At 51.6% G+C, this 23,610-nt stretch overlaps 2 protein-coding genes across 3 annotated transcripts; both read right to left on the bottom strand.

Moving 5' to 3' along the window:
- Nucleotide 1: 1 nt before the first annotated feature.
- Nucleotides 2-6,788, bottom strand: SYDE1 (synapse defective Rho GTPase homolog 1). Of its 2 annotated transcripts, XM_034657930.1 has the most exons (9): nt 6,701-6,788; nt 4,785-5,126; nt 4,358-4,683; nt 4,039-4,231; nt 3,671-3,885; nt 2,927-3,053; nt 2,557-2,717; nt 1,739-1,964; nt 2-1,401 (listed from the first exon to the last, which is right to left on the bottom strand). In XM_034657930.1, exons 1-9 carry the CDS (start codon nt 6,786-6,788, stop codon nt 998-1,000), a joined length of 2,082 nt encoding a protein of 693 aa, XP_034513821.1. In that variant the 3' UTR covers nt 2-997. The 2 variants fall into 2 exon arrangements, with proteins under 2 accessions (XP_034513821.1, XP_034513820.1); XM_034657929.1 differs by having other exon boundaries at nt 4,039-4,683.
- Nucleotides 6,789-17,331: 10,543 nt separating this feature from the next.
- Nucleotides 17,332-18,281, bottom strand: LOC100483540 (olfactory receptor 1I1). Its single transcript, XM_011236022.2, is given in 2 exon segments — nt 17,332-18,104; nt 18,107-18,281. Coding segments are annotated over 2 exon segments (948 nt in total).
- Nucleotides 18,282-23,610: the final 5,329 nt, after the last annotated feature.

Here is a 23,610-nt window from a genome sequence, read left to right as displayed (position 1 = left end):
CTTGTGCATACTGATTTATTGTCCACAAAGATGGAAGTGAGGGAAAAGGGGGAGACAGGAGGGGACCTACTCTCCCACTGGAACTCTGGGGCCCACTGAGGCTCCATTACTGGGGATTTCAGGGTGCCTAGCTATTGCAAATTCTTTCCCCATCAGAGGTCCCTGAAAGAGCCCCATACGCCTGCTCCAGACCTGTTCATGCACACTAGTCCTCACACACAGACACACACGCACGGAGGCAATAAATATGTTCCGTACCAAAAGTGCCCCCAGCCTGACATTTCAGGTGGGGCCCCTCCGAAAGGGAGGTCTTGTAAGTGCTCAGTTTCTTCAGGGGTGTGGAGGAAGAACTGGGGAGGGGGAAGGGCCAGACTCTGCTATCTCCATTTCCTGGTTTGAGGCAATTGGGGTTTTCCCTGGAAGGGTGGGGAAACCAGCCATTTTTCTAAAGGCCCTCGGCTGCCCTTATCCAGCCAGAGCCCAGGATAGGGGCTTTCCCCCACCCTGCCTCAAATATCCTTGGACCCTCCAGGGGACGGAGAAGCAGAGTGCGGTGCTTAAAGCTAATACTGATTTGGTTGGCAGCAGCAAGAGGACTGACGGGGGCGGGAAGGGGGGGCGGTGTCTCACCATCCTGGGGTGATGCTCACAGTAACTGGTTTTTCCCTGGCCAAGGAGGAGGGGACAAGAGAGGCCAGCCCAGCAAGCGGGAGAAGTGCCTTTTAGCTGCATGGGGAGAAGCCCTTGGTACTCAGAAAAGTTGGCCCCAAAGGCTGGTCCCGAAAGTCCCCAGTCCCTAGCCTTTACAGCCAATGCCCCACCACTGAGCACTGGAAACGAGGAATGATTCTCAGCAATGGGCTGCCTGGTCACTAGGCAACTCTTCAGCAACCCGGACGGCGGCCCGGGCGACCGCTCTGGTCCACTCCGTCGCCCGGGCTCGGCCTCAGCAGCCTGGAGCCCCGCCCTTTGTGACCGGGGTCCCGCCCCGCCCGGCTCAGAGGCACACGTTGATCTGCTTGGAGAGCTCTCGCTCCAGGTCCAGGATGAGGGCGTCGAAGTCTTTGAGGTTCAGGTGAGGGTTGAAGGGCGCCTCGAAGTCGTCGTCGAAGTCCGCGGCGCCCGCCGGCTCGCCCGCCTCCTCGTCCTCGTCTTCGCTGTAGCTGCCCGTCACGTGGTCGTAGTCCGGCCCGGACAGAAAGTCCCGCCCGCAGGGCAGGAAGTCTCGTCCGCAGACGCTCCAGTCGCCCGCGTAGCGGTTGCTCGGGGGGCTCTCGGGGCCGCCCCGGCCGCGGGGCCGAGCCACCACTTCGGGGCCAGCGAGCGGCAAGTGCAGCGGCGCCTGCCGTTTGGGCCGCAGGCACGGGGCGAGGTCCGGAGGCTCCGGGGGCCTGCGGGGATCTGTGGGGGAAGAGCGGCCTCGTGATTGGCTGCCTAGCTAACCGGGCCCCTGATTGGCCCGACGGGAGACCCGACGGGAGACCGGACCCGCGACCGCATTGGGATTTCACTGGCCAAGGGAGACCTGGTTGCTTAGGCAACCGGCCCTCGGACCGCGCCGAGCTTGGATTGGCTCAATCTGAACGCGTTGCTGAGGCTCCCAGGTACCGGTTTACGCCCGGGGCCACGCGAGGAGGGCGTGGCACGCCTGAAGTCCGAGACTCTGATTGGTCGCCCGAGAAAGCATCGCGGCGGCGGCCTGGCCCGGATTGGCGGCGCGGGCCAGGGGCGGGCTCACCTGGCCAGGCCTGCAGCAGGTAGTGCAGCACCTCGATGTGGCGCTTGAAGTCCACTGCGTTGGTGAGGCCCGGGCCGGAGCTGCGGATGCGGGGCCTGGCGGGGGCCTGGCGCGCGGGCAGCAGCACGGGACCGAAGCACACGGCCAGATTCTGCGGGGTCATGCGGTTGTGGGCGTGGAAAGAGGAGACGAGGCGCAGGTGGTCCAGGAGAAGTGTCAGCGTGGCCTGACAGAAGACGGTTGGGAATCATGAGGCGGGGGAAGCTGGTCCCCTGTCAAACCTGAGGGGAGACTAAGGCGGCCCAGAGTGGGGAAATTCGAGATCGCATAGCTTATTGATGGCCGACCTAAGGCTTCGGTATTAGTATTATGATCCCATTTTGCTGGAGGGGAGACTGAGGACAAAGGCAGCTTAGCTTTGGAATGGCAGAGCTTGGATTTGAACCCACTCCTCTGTGTGTCAGACAGGGCTGGCATTAATCCTATTTTAGGGTTTATACCCCATGAGGGTATTGAGGCACAGAGGGTCACGACTTCTCCAGGATCCCACAGCCAGGAACCTCCCTTGTGTTAGGCTGACAGACCTGTCTTCAGAGCCTGCATTTTTATGATATCCTGGCTGTGCAACCTCGGGCAACTCACTTAACTGCTCTGGGCCTAGGTTTCCGTAGCTATGGAGTGGGGTACTGATAGCACCTACTTTCTAGGATTGTTGACAATGCCACAAGTTCATGCACATCATGGGCTCAGATGTGGGTGAAGCACTCCATTGGTGTCAGCCCATTCAGTCCTGCCCACTCCCACCTGGCCCAACTTACCCTCTCCACATCCGGCAGGCAGTTGAGGAGCCCACGGGTGCCCTCAGTGCTGGAGGGTGCCCTGCTTGGGGGTCCTTGGGCCATGGCCTCCAGCACCACCTGATAGAGGGGCTGGGTGATAAGTGGGGTGGGCAACTCCCGAAGATAATCCTTGAGGATGCCTGTGGACACAGGGCCCATTCTGGTCAGGGCACCCCTGGCTTCTGAGGCTGGAGGGGTCAGCTGGGGCTGGGAGGGGGAAGAGGAGGACAGGCACAGGAAAGTGAAAACAAAACCAGACAGAAAGGATAGGTCCCAGAGGGACCACAGGGACTCCCTTGAGGTACAGTTTGAATAGGGAGCAGGCTGGGAACAGAGGGGGCATGCTGACCAGTGATGACATTGATATCAGGATACAGGTCCTCAGAGAGGCAGACGGCTGCACTGTCCCGCTCAAAGGCATCCCGAAGCTCTTTCTTCACGGCTGCCGAGCCACACAGACGGTACAGCCCCACCACCTGGGGGTGGGGACAGAGAGAGATCTTCTTGCCAGTGCTACAAACTGATCAGGGCTGGGTAGAGTGGGGGCTGGAGGTCTGGGTGAGGTGGCAGTGGGCTGAGGGGTTGGGGGCTGGCTGTGGCTTCACCAGCTGCTTTCCTGCTCCTCTGACACCTGTCATGGGGTCCCTACCTGGCTGCCTGAACAACCTGGCCCTGTAAACCCTTGGATCATGCATCCTGGCACTACCCTCCTCCTCAGCTCACTTGTCACCTCCTCTGGGAAGCCTTTCCTGATTACTCCAACCAGCATCAGATCCTGCTTTAAGCTCTCCCAGCTTCTTCACTCTTGTTCCAGCCACAGTTTTACACTTGTGAGTTATTGGAATCATGTCTTTCCTCCCTTCAAACTCTGAGCTCCAGAAGGTCTGGGACCATGTATTACTAAACGGATGGATGACCCATGGGTTCTGGGCTGGGTGCTATGGTCTAGGGGAGCCTCCCGACCTTGTCTAAGCTGGGATCAGAGCTAGGAGTGTCCCGGGCAGGTGTATGTGTGGGGAAGGCCTGGCCTCTGTATGCTGGGTGTCCTGGGGTATAGGTCTGAGGGCCAGCTGGGATGGGGCAGGGGGCTCACCCGCAGCCCTCGGCGCTCGATCTGCCCAACGCACTTCTGGATGATGAGGGGCACCTGGCCCGGGGGGTTTTCCCGCTCCACCAGCAGCGGCAGGGGCAGCCCAAAGACTCGGGGCTCAGCTGTGCCTGGGACTTCCTGCTGCTCTGACAGGGTCAGCTTGGCATACAACAGCCCCTGGGGCTCCAGGCGCACGGCCAGTTGCTGGGCCTGGCACCCTGAAGACACAAGGGGATCTGTGGGGTCTGGCCCCCCAGGCTCCTATGCCCGGCCCCCTGCTCCAAGCCACACCCCCACCCTGGACACTCTGGGGGAAAAGGGGGAGCTGAATCCTGTGCCAACCGCTCCTCCCTTGCAGCCAGGGATCCTACCTCGGAAGACTGTGGGTAGCAGCACAGTGCCCTGGGCGCAGGGCCGGTGCCGCCGGACACCGGGGTCCCACGCCAGCACCAGGGCCCGCAGCAGCCGGGCAGCCTCGAGTTCCAGGTGGAAGGTGTGGTCCAGCTGCAGGAAGTCCGGCCCCCCCCTCAGTGGTCCTGTTCGGGCCCGGGCCACCCCATCTACCTGCAGTAGGCAGCAGAGGTCTCTTGGGGTGGCCCCGGGTGCTGGCCGCAGTCCCCCCAGCCCATACAAGTGTAGGCTGAGGCGGCCCCAGAGTACGGCGGGGGGTGCTCGGGCTGATGGGCCCACCTCATAGGGCCGGAAGGCAGTGGGCGATGGGGGCCCTGCTGGGCGTTCCGGGGAGTCACCATCACTGAGGTAACCGGCCCGAGGGCCCCTTGTGGCCCCAGCCCCTGCCGCCCGTCCCGGGGTCCCCACACTGCTGTCCAGGTGGTAGCGGCTGATGACGGAGCCCTCAGGGGCGGCCCGCTCACGCTCTCGGCCAGCCCGGGTGCCCCGCAGGCTCAGTCGGCGCCGCAGGTCTGGCAGCTTCTTCATCTTCATGGAGAGGCGCCTGGCCGGGCCAGGGGACTTCGTGCGGGAGGCTTTGGTTGGGGGGCTGGCAGGGGCTGCACCTGGGGGAAGAGCAGATCTCGGGGTTCAGAAGCCGGGGCTTGGGACGGGGGTGAGGCTTGCGATCATCTTGGGGGGCTGGAGGTATGAGGCTTGTGCTCACCTTGGGACGCCAGGCCCTCTGGCTCAGCTGAGCCTGGTTGTGGTCCTGGGGGCTCAGGTGCCGGGGGTCTGGAGTCTTCCTCAGGGATAGGGTTGTACCAGATCTCACCCGCGGGCTCTCCGCTGCCAGCTGCCCTGGGCCCCAAAGCAGCCTCTTCCGGTGGCTTGGCCCCACCCAGCACCCACCGGCGGCTGCTGGGCTCCAGGCTCTGCAGGTAGGCCCCCCGCGCTGGGCTCCGAGATGCCTCAGGGCTTGGGGGCCCCTCTGCTCCAGCCTGGGACCCTTCAGGGGCCTGAATCTCTGGCTCTGGAGGACTGGGCTCTGGGCGCTGGGCTGGACGGCCTGGCAGAGAGCAAGGGGAGTGAGACCCACCTACCGCTCTGCTGCCCCCAGTGCAGCCCCAGCCTGCTGGCTTGTCCCCCAGCAGGGGCCAGGGCTGGGGTGCACACAGTACTGGCACTCCACATGTTTGTTTGGAATGGGCGGGCACAGGCCAGCAATCTCATTGGTTGCCAGCTTAGAGCCCGCCTGCTCTTAGTCCCTGGGGTCCCAAACGGTGTCCCTCTGCCCTTCAACCTCAGGGTCCAGACCTGGGCGCTGCATTCTCAGCTCTACCTCCCACCCCTGGCATGGAGCTCTGCCCCTGTCCCTTTTACGGGGTGGCTTTGGGCAAGTTGCTTTCTCCATCTTTGAGCCTCAGTGCCCTCCTGTGAAATGGGAAGATTCAATGCCCCCCTCCAGGGAGGCATCAGAGAGCTGCGTGTGGGGACTGCTTCCCAGGCATCCGGGTTATGGGCAAGCACGCAGCCTACAGTGAAGCTTGCTTGCTCCTTTCGGAAGACAGGAGCAGGCACACCAACTAGAGCTGGGTCCTCCCTTTCTCCAGTGCTCCCCCCACCCCCACCCCTTTCCTGTCTTCCAGACTCTGCCCCCATCCTGGAGTGAGCCTTGTCTTTCAGTCCCGTCCAGATCCCCACGGTCAACGCCTTGGGGCCTCCCCTTTGCTCCATCCTCCCTTCTCTGACATCCTGGGCTGTTTCCTGTCTGTGTTTGTGCGTGGGCACCCCTGTCTCTTCTTTCTGCTTTAGGAACCTTGGGACTCTTTGGGAAGGGATGGGGGCGGGGGGAGGTCAGATCCTGGAGCCGTCAGGCCTTCGTCCTTTAACTCCTTCCTTCCCGGGACTTTCTGTCCCACACAGCTCCCAGTTCCTTAAGGTCTTGTCTAGTTTGCTGGTGGACTCCCTCCTCTGGTCAACTCTGGTTTCCAACGTCCTGGACCCTGTCTCGGGGCGGTCTCTATTCGTAGCATGTCCAAAGAGCTGTTTAAGGCACTTCATTGGCTCTGGACAAATGACCCAACAGCTCCGTGCCTCAGTTTCCCCGCTCGTCTAAAAGGGACAGTTTTCTAGGGCTGCCTAAGGTGCGCGCAGCTGCAGTGACTGGTTAATAGGTGGGAGGGGGTTAGGGGGCGGCCACTGTGGCTGATGCACCGCCCCTCTCCCTCCTCTGCAGGAGTTCGTTACCCATCTCCCATCCCGAGTCTCCAGGGCGCAGGGTGTCCCCAGCCTGGCCTGACTGGGCCCGTTCGCCAGCTTCCCAACTCCTCCCCTCCGCCCTCCAGGCGCTCGGTCTCGGCCCCATTTCCTGTCAGGGGCGAGGCCCCCTCCCGGGCCTCGCAAGGAGCCCGCAGCGCTGGCATCCCGGGCCAGGCGCACATAACGGTCCGCGCCCCCTCTCCCCCCCGCCCAGCCCCTTCCTGACAGGACCCCTGCCCACTCTCGGTCCCCCACCCGGGGCCGCGGGGGACTCCGCGGGGCTCCCCCTCGCCCCCCAGCCGTCCCGCCTTGGGGCTCCGGGACCATCTCCCGGGCGGGGCGGGGTTCGGCGCCCCCTCCTCGGCCGCCTCCCCGGCTTACCGCGCTCCTTCGCGTCCGACTTTTTCCGGGGAAGTTTCTCCCGGCCCCGCAGGCGGGAGAAGGTTTTCCTGAGCAGCGGCTCGGCCATGCNTTTTTTTTTTTTTTTTTTTTTTTTTTTTTTTTTTTTTTCCCACCCGGGCCTCCCCCGCCCGCCCCCCGCTCCGCGCCAGCAGGAAGCGCATTCCGGGAATGCTTGGCCCAAACTTTTTTTTTTTCCCCTTCCCGCGGCCTGAGCGAGCGGTTCTGGGATATGTAGTCGCCCGGGCCGGGTGGGGAGGGGATGGGGGCTCTAGGCTCTAGGCGGCCTTTCTCGCTCCCACTGTGAATATCGTGGCACAGCCCTGAACCCTCGTCTTGCCTTTTACCCACCCTATTTTGGTGATCGAACACAGCAAGTTCTCTCGGGTTTACCTTCAAAACTCATCCTGCACGTATTTCCTCCCCTTTCCCCCATCTGCTCCAGCCTGGTGCAAGCCCTGGCCTCACCCCATTCCTTCCATGACACCTCTTCTTCTTTAGTCTCCTGGATGCCGCTCGGGTGCCTCCCAATTTTCCCATCCCCTAAATTCCAGTTACTACCGATGTTTCACAGACCATCTCCCAACTAGTGGTATAAAAGCCATTTTACGATGCCCACAGATGCTGTGGGTAAGGACTTTGGGCAGGGCAGAGCTGACATTGATGGTTTCTGCTCCTTGGTTGGAAAGGCTTTGAGGTTTAGGGGTAACTCAACAAACCCGGGAGTGGAATCATCTGCAGGCATGCTCACTCACAGGGTTTGCAACTGATCACCGCTGAGGGCTGGGACCTCTTCACAGGCTGTGGACAATGACACAGGGAGAGAGACACGGGCCTCTCCCTCTGGCCTGGGCTTCCTACCAGCAGGTCACCAGTCAGCGTCATCAGGTGTCCTACACCGCCACCCAGGACTCCAAAAGTCAACAAGACCGAAGCTGCATTTACCTTTCCTAACCCAGCCTTAGGTTTCATGTTGTGTCCCTTCTGGCACCAGATTCAAGACCCCACCCCTCTCAGTGGGCCTTATGTCAAGGTGACCTTGTGAAGAGGATGTGGGATAGGAGATAATTGTGGCCCTCTTGGAAAATTTAACCTGCTTCCATTCTCCAGAGTGGATTTAAAAACTGAAGCCAGATTATGACACTCCTCTTCTGTACAGTCTTCCCATGACCGCTCACCTCACTTAGAATAAAATCCAGATTCCCAGGAAGACTTCCAGCCTCCTCCCCTTCGTTGTCCCCATTGCTCACCATGACCTCCTCTCTGGTCCTCCTTTAGATCAAACTGTACCTGTCCCAGGCCCTTGGCACATGGAGTCCCCTCTGTCTGGGAAGCCCTGGCTCTTCTGAATTTGCCTCTTTCTCATCCTTTAGTTCCAAAAGCACCCCCTGGGGAGGCCCTCCTTGAGTACCTACCACTGTCCACATATTATTACCTCCTCGTGTTTCATTTCTTTGAACACGGTCATGGCTTGAACTTAAGAGCTTCAGTGTTGAGTTTATCAGTGTCCTTGTCAAAACTGGGACTCCACCAGATGCATTTCTGTCTTGTTCACTGCTGAGTGTCCAGGTCGGAGGAGGCCTGCATAGAAGGGGAGAGAGCCTTGGGTAGAGGAGGTCGTGTGTGTTTGCTTATCCTGTGTCTCAAAGCAGATCTCTCTGTTTATCCTACTTGGAGTTTGTTGAGCTTTTTGGATGTGCTGATTCATATCTTTCATCCACTGTGGGAGGTTTTTTTTTCAGCCATTATTTCTTCAACTATTTTTTCTATCTCTTTCTCTTCTCTTCTTTTGGGACTCCCATTAAGCATATGTTAATATGCTTGTTAGTGTCCCGTGGGTCTCTCAGGTTCTGTTCATTTTTCTTGGACGTCTGTTTGGGAGGAGTCAGGCTGGAGAGTGGTGGGATACACCCCAGGAGTCTTTGAGGTAGCCGCTGACAGTGGGGAAGAGGTCAGGGTCAAGACAACACCTGTTCACAAGTCCTGGGCCGGGGGGGATTGGAGGGGGGCCCCATCAGGGTATCCCAGCACCTCGGAGAAGCTGGAGGCTGGCATGGGGATGAGAGCAGCCGTTGGCCCCACCCATATCATATCAAATGATTAAACACCACTCACACAGCATATCCATATTTACTTACTTACTCTTGGTAAACACTTTTGACAGCATTTCTCTACTTTTCCTGTTGCATTTGTTTGGCTCATTTATTTAGCTCATTTAATTCACAGTTGGCTATGATTCTTTCTCAGCAACCAGAAGTTCTTGCTAAGTGCTAATAAAATGGTTATGAATACTGAATTTCACATGTTGTGAAATCTGGATTTTGGTAGCTGCTGCTTTATTTAGGAGCCCGTGTGTGTGTATTCTCTTTCCCCCAGATGTTCTCACCGGCTGCAGACGTGATGTGCGGTATTTATGATGCCTGATGAATAAATCCAGCCCCCAGCAAAATGGGGATTTGCTGAAAGAAGAAATGCAGGTGGAGGGGGCTGGTGAGGTTTGAGCAGAGCTCTGCATCTCTGCAGCAGACAGCGGGGGTTGGGTATGAACCCCAGCTCCCTCACCCCTCCTGTGGGATGCCTGAAGGTGTATGTTCCACATCGACCCACACAGGTCCCCATGGGATGGAGCTCCAACTGCCCACAGTGGGAACTTGAATACCAGTATGCTCTTCATTGACTTCCTTCCCTTCTGTTTCTCAGTTCTCCACCCTCCTCCCAGCATTTCCTGGATCACTTCCCAAATAAACTCCCTGCACTTGAATCCTTGTTTCAGGGTCAGCTTCTTGGGAACCTCAAATGCAGACACTCTTTCTAGGCCTCAGTGTCTTTGTCCATCCAAACGGAAGAACAACTCCCCCTCTTACCGAGGCTGGGGGTGGGGTGGGGATAATGGAGGCGGGGCACGTGTCTGTGGGCTAAGCCTCCTGTCAGCCATCTCCCCGCAATCCTTAGTTCCTGGGAATGGAAGATGGAGAAGATCATGGGGAGCAGGCTCCCAGCTCTCCCCCCCACCCACTTTTGACATTCCCAGTTGTCCCTCTGCCTGAGGCTCCCCTGTGTCAGGCACCTTCCAGGGTGAAGCGACACTTGCCTGACTGGGAGCCCATCATTAGAGGAACCTGGGAAGAGGTAGTTGCCCAGAGATGTCCACCAAGGTAGCATCAGGCACGTAGAGGGAGAGAGGGTGGCCAAGTCACCATGAGGCAGCTTCCTGGGGTGGGATGTGGCATCACCTGGCAGGCACTTAGTGAGGCAACATATCTTGGCCAGAGCCTCCCAATGGCAAAGCCCAGCAGGCCAGCTGCGGAGCTGAAGCTGAGGTGCAGCAGAGACCCCAGCCCCCCTTGCAGGGCCCTCCTTCCATCAGCTGCAGGTCTGCTGGGCTTTCCTGGTGGCCAGGCCCTTGTAGACGCCCCAGGACACCTTCAGCAACTGGCCACCAGTAGCCATGCCAAGCGCTGCCGTGGTGTCCAACTTGCAGGACCTCTGGTTGTCCCAGAGAAAGGGGAGGCAGCCTAGAGAGCGGTGACCAACTGGTCAGCTGGGGCAAGTGGCCAGGGGTGAGTAGGGCAAGGCAGAGACCCCATGTCATTCCTTAGCTCCTCCCTCCTCTCTTCCAGGTCTCTGGGCTCAACTGCACTTCCACAGAAACGTCTGGCCCTTGCCTGGCTCCTGGGAGGTAGCGTCTAAGCTGGTGGAGTATCCTACTTGATAAGAATCTCTTTGTATACCTGGAGGCCATGCTAACGATGTGATTTATAGTGGGGACCTTGGGCCACATGTGTCAGTTTAACCTGGAGTGGCCAGAGACTGAGAAACCAAGGTACGCCACATGGGCAGTCAGCCGTGTCTCTGTGGCTGTTATGGGCTGAATTGTGTCCACACCAAATTCATATATTGAAGCCCTAACCACCCTCCCCTCCCCCCTCCAGTTCCTCAGGATGTGACTGTATTTGGAGATAGGGCCTTTAAACTGTGCTTCAATCACGTGAAGTCTTTAGGGTGGGCCCTAATCCAATATGACTGTCCTCATGAGAAGAGGATATTTGGACACAGGATGTGTGCACAGAGGGGAGATCATATGAGGGCACGGAAGACGGCCATTTACCAGCCAAGGAGACAGGTCCCAGAAAGAACCAAGCCTGCTGATGATGCCTCGATCTTGGACTTCTGGCCTCTAGAACTGAGAAAATAAGTTTCTCTTGTTTAAGCCACCCCATCTGTGGTGTTTTATTATGGCAGCAGTAGGAAACTAATACTGAGGAAAACTCAACAAGACTCAAGGAGCTTGCTTTCCTGGTTGGCAGTACACCACATGTGTGGTTGAAGGTCATTGCTGGGTGAATTACGTGCTGTCCACATGAATCTGCAGGGAGGGGACAACTGGTCCCCTGGTGGCTGGTCCCTTCTGGACCCTGCCCCACGTGCCTTTGACCTTTGCTGATTTTAATCTCTATCCCTTCTCTGTAATAAACTATGAATATAACAATTTTGCTGAGTTCTGTTGACTCCTTCTAGTGAATCGTTGAACCTGAGGGTGGTCTTGGGGACCTCCCGCTACACAGGTTCACAGAGGTATGGGAGTGACTCCCCAAATCCCTTGTAAATGTACAGGGGAGTAGGAGCTTCCCCTCCAGGACCTCAGGCTGCAGACTTACTGTGTCTTTTCTTATCCCTTGCTGGAAGTGGCTTGCTTTCTCACCAGCTGATCCACCTTTTGCCCCCCAGAGCCCCACATGCAGCATGACCTTGGGTAAGTCACTCACCTGGGAGCCCATCTGGCATGGTGGAGGGAGGGGTCAGGTTTTCGGGTCACACTACACTGGATTGGAATGCTCCCTCTGCCCTGATTTAGCATAGGCCTTGGGACAGTCACTTTCCTTCTCTGAGTCTCAGGGTCTGAGTCTCCAAAATTGCTTTGAATCACCCAACAAAATCCCGTGTATAGAGAAAGAAGGGTTCTTGTGCTCTAATACTGGCCAGGGTCACTTGAGCCACTTAAATGGGCTCCAGCCCCTTCCAACACCCTTCCTGAGATTTTGGAGAATTACTAGATGATTATTTTCTTATGGTGTCCTGTTATTGCTGAATTAAATAGCTTCACGGTGAGCTCACTCTTCCTGGTTTCTAGGATGAGGGGCACTGGCTTCTCTCCTTGATTTCGCCAAGGTTCCTGGGTGTATGACAGGTTTTGCTGAGGCTGGGGGAGTGGAAAGAGAGTTTACATCGCATACCACAGCAACTTAACCTCGACTGTTGGATGTCTCTGTTCCAACTCATCTTACCTCCTAGAGTCTTACCATTGCATTGCCTCCTCATTCGTTCATTTGTTCATCCATTTACTTGTTCATTCATTCATTTGCTCAGTCAACAACTATATGTTGAGTGGCTGCTGTATGGATTTGGGTAAGATAAGAAAGAAAACATGGTTTCTCAGCTCACAGTTGAGTGGGTGAAATGGACATTCATCAGAGAATCACATCAATGAATATAAAATCACCAATGTGATGAAGAGAATGAGGACTAGTGAATGTATTTGGGCACCTGACATAGCTGGGATGGGGGGGTGAGAGGCTTCCCTGAGGAAGTGGTGTTTGCCTTGAAATCTCAAAGCTGAGGAGGCATTAGCTATGCAAAGGTCCTGTGGCACCATCCATCCCTTCATTTTCTGGCCCTGCGATTCAGCCCATTTCACCTCTCACTCTTTGGTCCCTGTTGGTCTCTTTGCTTATTGTCACTCCCATCCATGTGTACCAGGATTTACAAACTAGAGCCTGTGGGTCAAATCTTGCTCTTGAACTATGAACTATTTTTCAAATTTTTAAATGGTTGGAAACAAATCAAAAGAAAACATTTCATGAGCTACTTTTGATAATTTTGTTTGATAATTAAAACTTTAAACCTAGTGTTCATGAAGGGGGCCTTAGTGGTAACCATAGGATTAATGTGTCCAGTAATATGTAATGTCAGAAAGCTCACACTGGATGGCAGATTTGAGACAGGATTTTCTTTTTTTTTTTAATGATTTTTTTTATTATATTATGTTAGTCACCATACAGTACATCCCCGGATTCCGATGCAAAGTTCGATGTCATTAGTTGCGTATAACACCCAGTGCACCATGCAATACGTGCCCTCCTTACTACCCATCACCAGTCTATCCCATTCCCCCACCCCCCCCCCTCTGAAGTCTTCAGTTTGTTTCTCATAGTCCATAGTCTCTCATGTTTCATTCCCCCTTCTGATTACCCCCCTTTTCTTTATCCCTTTCTTCCCCTACCGATCATCCTAGTTCTTATGTTCCATAGATGAGAGAAATCATATGATAATTGTCTTTCTCTGCTTGACTTATTTCACTTAGCATTATCTCCTCCAGTGCCGTCCATGTTGCAGCAAATGTTGAGAATTCGTTCTTTCTGATAGCTGAGTAATATTCCATTGTATATATGGACCACAGCTTCTTAATCCAGTCATCTGTTGAAGGGCATCTCGGCTCCTTCCATGATTTGGCTATTGTGGACAATGCAGCTATGAACATTGGGGTGCATATGGCCCTTCTCTTTACTACGTCTGTATCTTTGGGGTAAACACCCAGTAGTGCAATGGCTGGGTCATAGGGTAGTTCAATTTTTAACTTTTTAAGGGACCTCCACACTGTTTTCCAGAGTGGCTGTACCAACTTGCATTCCCACCAACAATGTAGGAGGGATCCCCTTTCTCCACATCCTCTCCAACAATTGTTGTTTCTTGCCTTGTCTATTTTTGCCATTCTAACTGGCATAAGGTGGTATCTCAGTGTGGTTTTGATTTGAATTTCCCTGATGGCTAAAGATTTTGAACCTTTTTTCATGTGTCTGTTAGACATTTGTAGAGACAGGATTTTCTGTCTTGCAAATTAATTGTTTTTTTTTCCCTGTGATCCTGGAGCCCAGCTGGTTGATACAGAAGGTGGAAACTTCCTCTTAATTTCCTCTTTATGGGTGACTGTTGAAATATTCTGGTAGTTGATTTATTTGGGAACCCATGTTGCCAGGTAGTCAAATTAGAAGATGCAAGTATATGGGAGGGTTTCTGGGGTGAGGAGAGAAAAGGAGTGAAGATATGGCAGTCATTAAAACCCAGACAGCCAGATCCATTTCTGCAATATATTTTACTTTCTTAAANTTTTTTTAAAAAAAAAAAAAAAAAGAAGGCACCTGCTCTATTTTATCACTACAATTTGGGGGAAGAGAAGCACATGGAAGGTAGATATTCATTGAGAATCTTTCTGAATCATTTTGATGATGTAACACATTTTTTATTGCAAGAGTAAAAAAAACTATATTTTATGGCACGTACAATGATATGAAATGCAAGTTTCAGTTTCTACTCTTTGATGTATTGTTTACGGTGGCTTTCATGCTGGAACAGCAGACCATGAGTCATTATGACAGACTGTATGATCTGTAAAGCTGATAATTACTATCTGGCCATTTATAGGTTTTCTGACCCCCCATCCATGGGATGACTCATCAGTGGATTAATTCTGGGGCCCTCCCTACATCCCTGCTTAATGTCGCGGTCCCCTCTGCTCTGTGGACCAGTCCTCGTGGTAACCGAACACTGCTGTCCTCCACAGTTTCCCACAAACACCCCACTCCCCTTGCTGTGGGCTGGGGACACAGCTCTCCGTGATTTTTCTGAACAACCCAGGCTCCGTCCCACCACGGGAACTTTGCACACGCTGTCCCTCCCCCGGGGACGATTACACCTGAGGTAGGGGAGCTGGGCCAGTTTACAGCAGCTGGAATAAGTGTTTCCAAAAAGAGCAGCTCTAAATCCATTTTGTGAAACAGCACTATCGCCACCTGGTGGCTACGTCTTCGAGCTGCAGCTGCAATTCGTCCAAAGCGTTTGGTGTGGTCTTTGCACCTTCCGCTCCAGGACCATATCTATGGTCGGGAAAAACGGAAAATGTCTATGGAAAAATGCTCCAGATCCGGTTCTCCTGTATCTCTGAACTGAAGACCTGTTTGAGTCCCACATCTCTACAGCCCTCCTTTCCATCCCCCACCTATACCTGTGATCCCCAAACTTTAAGGCTCATATAAGCCCTGTGGGTTGCTGTTAAAATTAAGATTCAGTGGTTTGGGATGGTGTCTGGGTCTTCATTTCTAGCAAAATCCTCATGATGCTGACGCTTCTGGTTCAAGGATCTACTTGAGTATCAGTTGCTACTTTTTCTATAGAAAAGGGGTCAACAAACTCCTTCTGTAGAGGGCCAGACAGTAAATATTTTAGGCTTTGTGAACCATAGAGTGCCTGTCAAGATTATTCAACTCTGCTCTGTAGTTTGAAAGCAGTTGTAGATGATACATAAATTAATGGGCATGGGTGTGTTCCCATAAAACTTTATGAGCACTAAAATTAGAATTTTATATAATTTTAATCCGTCATAGAATAGTCTTTTATTTTTTTTCCCAACTATTTTTCCCCCCCAACTATTTAAAAATATAAAAACCATTCTTAGCTCACAGGCCATAAAAAAACAGGCTGTGGGCTGGATTTAGCCCGAGGGTCATAGTTTGCACATTTCTGCTCTAGGTGCCAGCTTGTAGACAACATCATGTGATGTTAAGATCTGTTTAAAATATGAGATAATGAGTACAAAGGGCTTAGCACTGTGCCGGGCACACAATAAAGCTCATCATTGTCATCACACTGAGACCCAGAAAATGAATCCAAATCCATACAACTGAAATCCTTCATCTTTTCCTCCACTTGTAGCCCAGACTCTTTCTTTTTTTCTTGGCAAGCTCCCATTTTATTTTATTTTATTTTTTTTATAATAATTTTTTATTATGTTATGTTAGTCACCATACAGTACATCCCTAGTTTTTGATGTAATGTTCCATGATTCATTATTTGTGTATAACACCCAGTGCTCCATGCAATACGTGCCCTCCTTAATACCCACCACCGGCCTATCCCATTCCTCCACCCCCCTCCCCTCTGAAGCCCTCAGTTTGTTTCCCAGAGTCCATAGTCTCTCATGGTTCATTCCCCCATCTCCCTCCCCCCAACTTCCTTCTTCCCTTTCTTCTCCTACCGATCTTCCTATTCCTTTATGTTCCATAAATGAGTGAAACCATATAATTGTCTTTCTCTGCTTGATTTATTTCGCTTAGCATTATCTCCTCCAGTCCTGTCCATGTTGCTGTAAATGTTGTGAAATTGTTCTTTTTGACTGTAGCCCAGACTCTTAACCAGACATGCCGTGAGGCATGGACTTGAGGGGATGAATCTGGGTGTGGTCTTTGCATGCTGCCAGTTCTTCCTAAACTCACTGTACTCATTTGCTAGGACCGCCCTAACAAAGGACCACAAATTGGATGAGAAATTTATTGTCTCACCGTTCTGGGGGCCAGAAGTCTGAGATCAGGTGTCTGCAGGGTTGGGTCCTTCTGGGGACTGTGAGGGAGGATCTGTTTTATGCTTCTGTCCTGGCTTCTGGGGGTTTGCTGGCAATCTCTGGTGTTCCTTGGCTTGTGGAGCCATCACCTTCATCTCTGCCTGCATTTCTCCCTGCGTGTGTGTCTGTGTCCAAATTCTCCCTTTAGATAAGGTTGGCAGTCATACTGGATCAGGACCTATCCTAATTACCTCATTTTAACTTGATTGTCTCTGTAAAGACACTATTTTCTGGTAAGGTCACATGCTGAGGTCCTGCGGGGGGGTTAGACTTTGACACATCTTTTTTGGAAGACACAATTCACCTCCCAGCACTAACTTTCCATGCGTTCCAGTCCATCCTATCTGCTTGTTTACAGTTGTGCCTGTAGAATCGGATTGGGTTTGAAGTCAGGTGACGGACGTCACAGGAGACACGTGGCCTCTGCATCTAGTCCAGGGCCTGTGTCCTCAGACAGAGGTCTGTGTAATCCCTGCTTCAGGGCCACCTGGAGAGCTTGTTAAAAAGGCAGATTCCAGGGTTCAGCGCCATCCTGTTGAATCACAATACCTGGAGCCAAATGTCCTTGTCTCTTATGATCCAATGCCTGGGGGGTGGGGGAGGTGCACACGGGAGGCCCGATGATAACAAAGATCCCCAAAGTCATGGGCCCAAGAGGGGGCCACAAGGTCCCTGTGAGACCGAGGCTGGTGGCTTCTGAAGCAAATAATAAGTGAGCTGATCTCAATAGATGCTTTCATTGTCCTTCTCCACGTCACTTAGGAAGCATGGTGATGTAACTGGCTAATATGTGTTGTCTTTATCAATATTAAAATGGTGTAGCCAAAAAAAATGGTGTAGCCAATCTTTTGTTCAACTATATTACCCACGTAGCAATCCCATAAGCCCAATACCCCAGGGAGGACCAATTTAAGACTACTTTGAAGTCTTCTGATCTTCATGGGGAAGATAAATCATGGGGAAAACGCACACCTCTCCCTTTTCATTCATCTTTGTGATGCATTTACCACGTTGGGCCATAATGATTTATTTACACATGTACACATTACACATTCCCCACTCAATTCTGAATGCCTTGAGGGCAGGGATGAGATGTATCTCTGTGTTCCCACCACCCAACAGTAGTTCTGGAACACGCTAAGTGCCCAACAACTGTTCTACCTTAAGACTGAGAGGAGACTGCTTTGCCAGCGAGTTTCTTCAGGGCTGCCTTCATGTCCTTGTTCCTTAGGCTGTATATAAAGGGGTTCAGCATGGGGATGACCACTCCACACATCAGGGCAGCTGCCTTGTCCTTCTGGGAGGAGGCAGGAGATGTGGGCTGCAAGTACACAGCAAAGATGGTGCCATAGAACAATGATACCACAGTGAGGTGCGAGCCACAAGTGGAGAAGGCTTTCCATTTGCCTTGAGCAGAAGGGATCTTGAAGACTGCCCAGAAAATGCAGGTATAAGAGAGGAAGATGCACAAGAGGGGGCTGATGCCCATGAGGATGCCAAAAACAAAAATCACCAGCTCGTTGGTGTGTGTATCAGAGCAGGAGAGCTTCAACAGGGGCATGAGATCACAGAAGAAGTGGGGGATTTCGGAGCCAGCACAGAAGGTCAGTTGAGCCATGAGACAGGTGTGCACGAGTGACTGGAGATTGGTGATAAGCCACGGCCCCCCCACCAGCAACCCGCAGACACAAGGGCTCATGATGACCGAGTAGCGCAGAGGGTAGACAATGGCCACAAACCGGTCAATGGCCATCACAGCCAGGAGGAAGCTGTCCATGGTCCCAAACAGGTGGAAGGTGTACATCTGAGCAAGGCAGCCCACAAAGGAGATGGCCTGGTTCTGGGTCCAAAGGTTGACCAGCATCTTGGGGACAGTGGTGGAAGACAAGAAGGTATCAACAAGGGACAGGTTGGAGACGAAGAAGTACATGGGGTGTGGAGTCGGGAGTCTGTGATGATGGCCAGGATGATGAGCAGATTCCCAAAGATGGTGACCAGGTACACAGAGAGCAACAGCCCAAAGAGGAGAGTCTGATGCTCTGGCTTTCCTGTGAGCCCCAGAAGGAGGAATTCTGAGACTGTTGTTTGGTTTTTTTGGTTTTTTGGCTCCATGGACAGCCTGTGTCTACTGCCAAGGGAAAAAGGGGAAAGGAAACAACATAAAGCTAGGAGTCAGAGGCGGCGTTCCAGTCCCCCGGATTGCAGAGTTCTATAAAGATCTGTGGATTTCTGTTTCTCCCCAACAAACCCATCCATGCCTGAGATAATTTGCAACTCAAAAACCTAACTCGGTTGTTTAGAGACAATGTAGGCATTGCCCTAAGCACCTTGGCTGTTGACGTGAAATCCTTGGTTGCACTAGAGTAGTGGTTCTCAACCTTGAGCTGCATCGGTGTCTCCCAGAGGGCTGGGACGGTGCCCCGGAGCGTCTGGGGTAGGACTTGAGAACCAGCACTTCTAGGAAGTTCCCAGGGATGCTGCTGCCACTAGCCAGGGGACCCCATCTGGAGAACCACCACCCAGAGTGGAGAGCGCTGATTTCCAATCTCTTGCCTTTGTGCGGGTGTCCCTCGAGTACAGACCCTACCTGCTCTTTCTCTCATCACCTGCTACAGAGGGTGTGCCCTCTGTGCCCTCTATCCGCTCAGAGGGTGTAGAACTGGTCTCAGACCCTCCTTTCTCTCTGGGTATCGAGAAAGGGAAGGAGCTCCTCTTTCCCAGTCCCATCCAGCTCACTCCCCTTGCCCGTCCCTCATTCACTTACCAGGGTAGTATCACCAAGAGGATGGTCTTGGCAAACCTCCTTCTCCACTGACTTCCAGAGGAACCCGACGTCAGTGCTAAGCCTTCAGGAAGGGCAGAGGGAGACCACTCAAGCTGTGATGGTTGGGGCGAGTCTGATGTGTGGGGTGGGGGTAGGGGAATGACGTGTTGGCCCCAGCCTGGGGCAGGTGAGCAGGGGCCAGAGGCACAGTAGGGTACTTAACAGTTTGGGGGCTCTTTGGGACTCTATCCCCATGGCTCCTTGTTAAGAAAGAAAATGCTAATTGTTTTGTTTCTATCTTTGCCACGTGTGGCTTTTTCTCTGGGGTATGTGCCCTCTCAGATGACAGAGGGCTGAGGAGATGGAAAAGTCACCAGGGATTCACTCTCATGGAGCACTCCCCAAAATCCTCTTCTAGCCCTGACTGAGCCTCATAGCAGTTCCCAGCCAGGGAGGTCTGGTGGTCCAAACCCTCCACAGGGCACTCAGATGCCTGAATCCATGCCCTTTCCTTCATTCTGTCATGATGGGAATTCCACAAGGAGGAGAATTTATGCAGTTGGGTTTGCCAAGGAAAGCTCCTAGAAAGTCAGAAAAGTCAGTAAGGTCAAATGAATGAATTTATCAAACACTTCCTGTCGCCTGCCATAGGTGAGATGCTGTGCTTGACACTGGGGCTTCACACCACGTCCTTGTTAAAAACGCCCTCTTGTCACCCACACGAAGGGCTCAGTCTTCATTAACCCTGCCGAGTGCACTTTGCAGGGGAATTAGGGAATCTCTATTCTACTCTTGCCACCAACAATATTGGTAAGCCTTTGTTGGGGTGCTCATATCATGACCCCAATTTCTGCTCCCCTATCGCCTGGAATCCTCTTATTTTTACCTTCTCCTCCATTGGCTTTCTGTTGTCTTTAAAAATTTTAACTTTTAAAATGTGTAATACTCACTCTGGGTTAAAAAAAATAGTCATGCCATGCAGTAATGAAGTGCTGTCCCCCAATCTAGGTCCCCATCCCTCCAGCTCTGAACAAGCCCTCTCAATGGATTGCCCCTATTAATGGTAACCTTCCAGAGTCTCTTTACACACACACACACACACACACACACACACTCCCCTCTTTTTGTACATCAAAGTACCATACTATAATACTGTCCTGCATCTTGCATTTCTTACTTAGTTTATTTTTTAGCGCTCTTTTTAAAATTAGTTTCAGAGATAGAATTTAGTGATTCATCGTGCATAGATCACCCAGTACTCATCTTATGTCCTCCCTCTTACTCAATTTATTTTGGTGGTATTTTCGTATCCTTAATTTTTTTTTTACAGCTCTTTATTTCCCATAAGTCGATGGTGCCACAATCTCTGTCATCAATTTTCTTCTGATGAATGTTTCCAGTCTTGGCTAAAATGAATACTCGGTACACATATCATTTCACACTTTACCACGTCCAACAGGTTATGTTAATGGAATCACACAGCGTGTAGGCTTTCGATAAAGCTTGGCTTTTTGCCCTGAGCATAATATTCTCGAGATTCAACTAAGTTGCACGTACCCATGGTTTCTTCCTATTGATGACTAAGCGGTATCCATGAACTGTAACGTGTTTTCCAGTCATTCACGGAAGGTTGTTTCCAAGTTGGCTGTTGCAGATAAAGCTGTCATGAACATTCATGTGCAGGTGTTTGTGGGACATACGGTTTCATATCTCTGAGAGTGTGAGTGCTGGGTTGTGGAAGTGTATGCTTAAATGTTTAAGAAACGATATATGTACTACTATATATATTGTATAGACACATATAGTTGTGCGAAACTGGATAGAAAGCTATATACATTTTATCCGTTATCATCTATCTATCTATATCTATCTATCTATCATCATCTATCTATCTATCTATCTATCTCATCATCTATCTATCTATCTATCTATCTATCATCATCTATCTATCTATCTATCTATCTATCTATCTATCATCATCTATCTATCTATCTATCTATCTATCATCATCTATCTATCTATCTATCTATCTATCATCATCTATCTATCAATCAATCATCTATCCAGTGCCCCAAAGCCCTGTTATGCCTCCACATTCTTACTCACCTCTTCTCTTCAAAGATAACCACTTTCTGGTTTCTAACACCTTAGATTTGTGTGCCTTTCCTTGAACATCATGTAGACACAGCCATGTATACATTCCCCCTGTTGTCTTCTACCTAACATTGTCTTTTTTTTTTTTTACTGAAGAGCTACCATGTGTCAGCTGCTTCTTTTTTTTATTTTAATGATTTTTTTAATTATATTATGTTAGTCACCATACAGTACATCCCCGGATTCCGATGTAAAGTTCGATGCTTCATTAGTTGCGTATAACACCCAGTGCACCATGCAATACGTGCCCTCCTTACTACCCATCACCAGTCTATCCCATTCCCCCACCCCCGCCCCTCTGGAGCCCTCAGTTTGTTTCTCAGAGTCCATAGTCTCTCACTAACATTGTCTTTGCNGTGCACCATGCAATACGTGCCCTCCTTACTACCCATCACCAGTCTATCCCCTTCCCCCACCCCCCTCCCCTCGGAAGTCCTCAGTTTGTTTCTCATAGTCCATAGTCTCTCACTAACATTGTCTTTGTGAGAGTCATTACACTGGCTGCGTGTAACAGTTGTTTACCTCTTTTCACTGCTCTGCAGTATAACTTGGGTAAGATATTTTGAATTGAGTTTCTTTTTCTTGGAGACGATCCCTAAAATTGATACCCAGTGTTTGAGTGAGCGTCGTAAATAAAGTACTCCAAAGGCCTGAGAATCTACACTGTTAGGTGCTCAGGAAACATTCTCTGTGAGAGCTTGGTTCGGTCACTCAGGTGGACGACGGGAGCTCAGTCTGTTTGGTCTATTCCCATGCTACTAGGCATTCACTCCTGTATACGTCTGCTGGTCTCCGCAGATGTTGGGAGGCAGAAAAGGGTAGCGGTTCAAGTCAGACAAGCCTTAGCTCTGCCACCTGGTGGATGTGAGGTCCTTGGGAGGTCATTAAATACAGCTGAGCCTTCCTTTCCTCACCTGAGAAATGAGGGTGATACTATTTCTCGCCTCGCAGGCAGGTTGTGAGGTTTGTATGACGTAACGTATGTAAAGTGCATAGGGCAGCTACTGCAAACAGTCAGCACTCAATAAAAGTGCCAGTGGTCATTGCACTGTAGCTCTTTGGTAGTTTGTGGAGCTCAGCAGGCTTGCTTATGTTTCCAGCATCTGACAGTGTTGCATGCTCAAAGTCATAGCCCTTAGTCAGAGCTAGCCAAGAAGGAGTAAAGTCTAGCTGGGGGGAAGGGGAAGAGAAAGGCTATTCTGATCGGTGTGACTGATTACGGCCAGGTATATAGTCCATGAGGAATTGATTCACTTGAGGCAAAGCGGAAAGTTTCAGACTGTGCTTCTCCTTAATTTTGGTGGTTGCTGTTGGTCAATAAAGTGCTCGTAGGTAGAAGTCATGCTCCAGAAGAGCACTGAGCAAGGTTGTCTCCTGGCTCTCCTGCACGTGGTAGGTACACCTTACTGTGCAAGCCTGGCCAATTGCCATGTACAAAGCCAGAACTTTGCACCTTTGTACCTCTGGGCTCCTAGAGGCTGATGCCCTTGGCGAGATATGTGTGGGGGTGTTGGGCCATTTCAGCACTAAAGACACAGACCTTTAAGAATTTATTGCTGTAATCGGGCACTTCTAGGTTTTTCCATTGACAATAGTGGACTGAACAAGAGGAGCTCTGGCTCTGCAAGCAGACCACAGTTGCCATATCACCCCTATTCCTTGCTTGCTGCAAAAATGTAAGCAAGTGGTACTGCCTCTTGAGTTTCAGTTTCTTCATCTGTGAAAAAGAGTTGATAATTATTGCTGTTTGTTTCTCAGGACTGTTTCCATGCATCCTCCTACCTCCCAAGTCTTGATCCTTTGTCCTGAATGGGTATTCAGTCTACTCTCAGGGCCTCCCACTCAGAACTGCCTAGTCCTGCATGCTGTTTCAGTCCGTCAGTGCACCAGCCTCTGCTAGATCACTTCTAATGATGACCTCTTGACAGCCTACTCTGTTGTTCTCTATGTTAACCAAAGTTACAGTAGGAAAGATGGGTTAAATATCTCCACTTTGCTCCCCACTGCTGCCATCTCCCGACAGAGATAAGCACCCAAGATCTTTTTTTTTTTTTTTAAAGATTTTATTTACTTATTCGACAGAGATAGAGACAGCCAGCGAGAGAGGGAACACAAGCAGGGGGAGTGGGAGTGGAAGAAGCAGGCTCATCGCGGAGAAGCCTGACGTGGGGCTCGATCCCATAACGCCGGGATCACGCCCTGAGCCGAAGGCAGACACTTAACCGCTGTGCCACCCAGGCGCCCCTAAGCACCCAAGATCTTGTCTTAGTGTCTGCTTTTGGGAGAATCCAAGTTAACAGAACCACGGAATCTAGATCTCCACAATCCTAAGTATACAAACACATAAGTACACATTCACATACACACATTTTGGCAAAAGTATCCATCCTACTATTGATGAGGTCAACAGAAATCCATCAAGTTCCCTAATCTTCTGAGACAGATATCATTTGGTAGATCTCTGGTGAGCTCATAGCCTGAGGAAGAGGACAGGCATATAAACAAAGAACTCCAGTACAATGA

Source organism: Ailuropoda melanoleuca, chromosome 4, assembly GCF_002007445.2.
Source record: "Ailuropoda melanoleuca isolate Jingjing chromosome 4, ASM200744v2, whole genome shotgun sequence".
NCBI classification, from domain to species: Eukaryota; Metazoa; Chordata; class Mammalia; order Carnivora; family Ursidae; genus Ailuropoda; species Ailuropoda melanoleuca.
Note: the sequence above shows the minus strand (reverse complement) of the source record. Positions and strands in the feature narration are given on the sequence as shown.

Excerpts from the sequence above, each read along its gene's own strand:
- SYDE1 (XM_034657929.1), bottom strand. The coding sequence starts at position 6,788 with ATGGCCGAGCCGCTGCTCAGGAAAACCTTCTCCCGCCTGCGGGGCCGG. Across the intron at positions 1,965-2,556 it reads GCCTGCCGGATGTGGAGAGG|GCCACGCTGACACTTCTCCT; the intron begins GTAAGTTGGGCC and ends GTCTTCTGTCAG. Across the intron at positions 1,402-1,738 it reads CCTGCTGCAGGCCTGGCCAG|ATCCCCGCAGGCCCCCGGAG; the intron begins GTGAGCCCGCCC and ends CTTCCCCCACAG.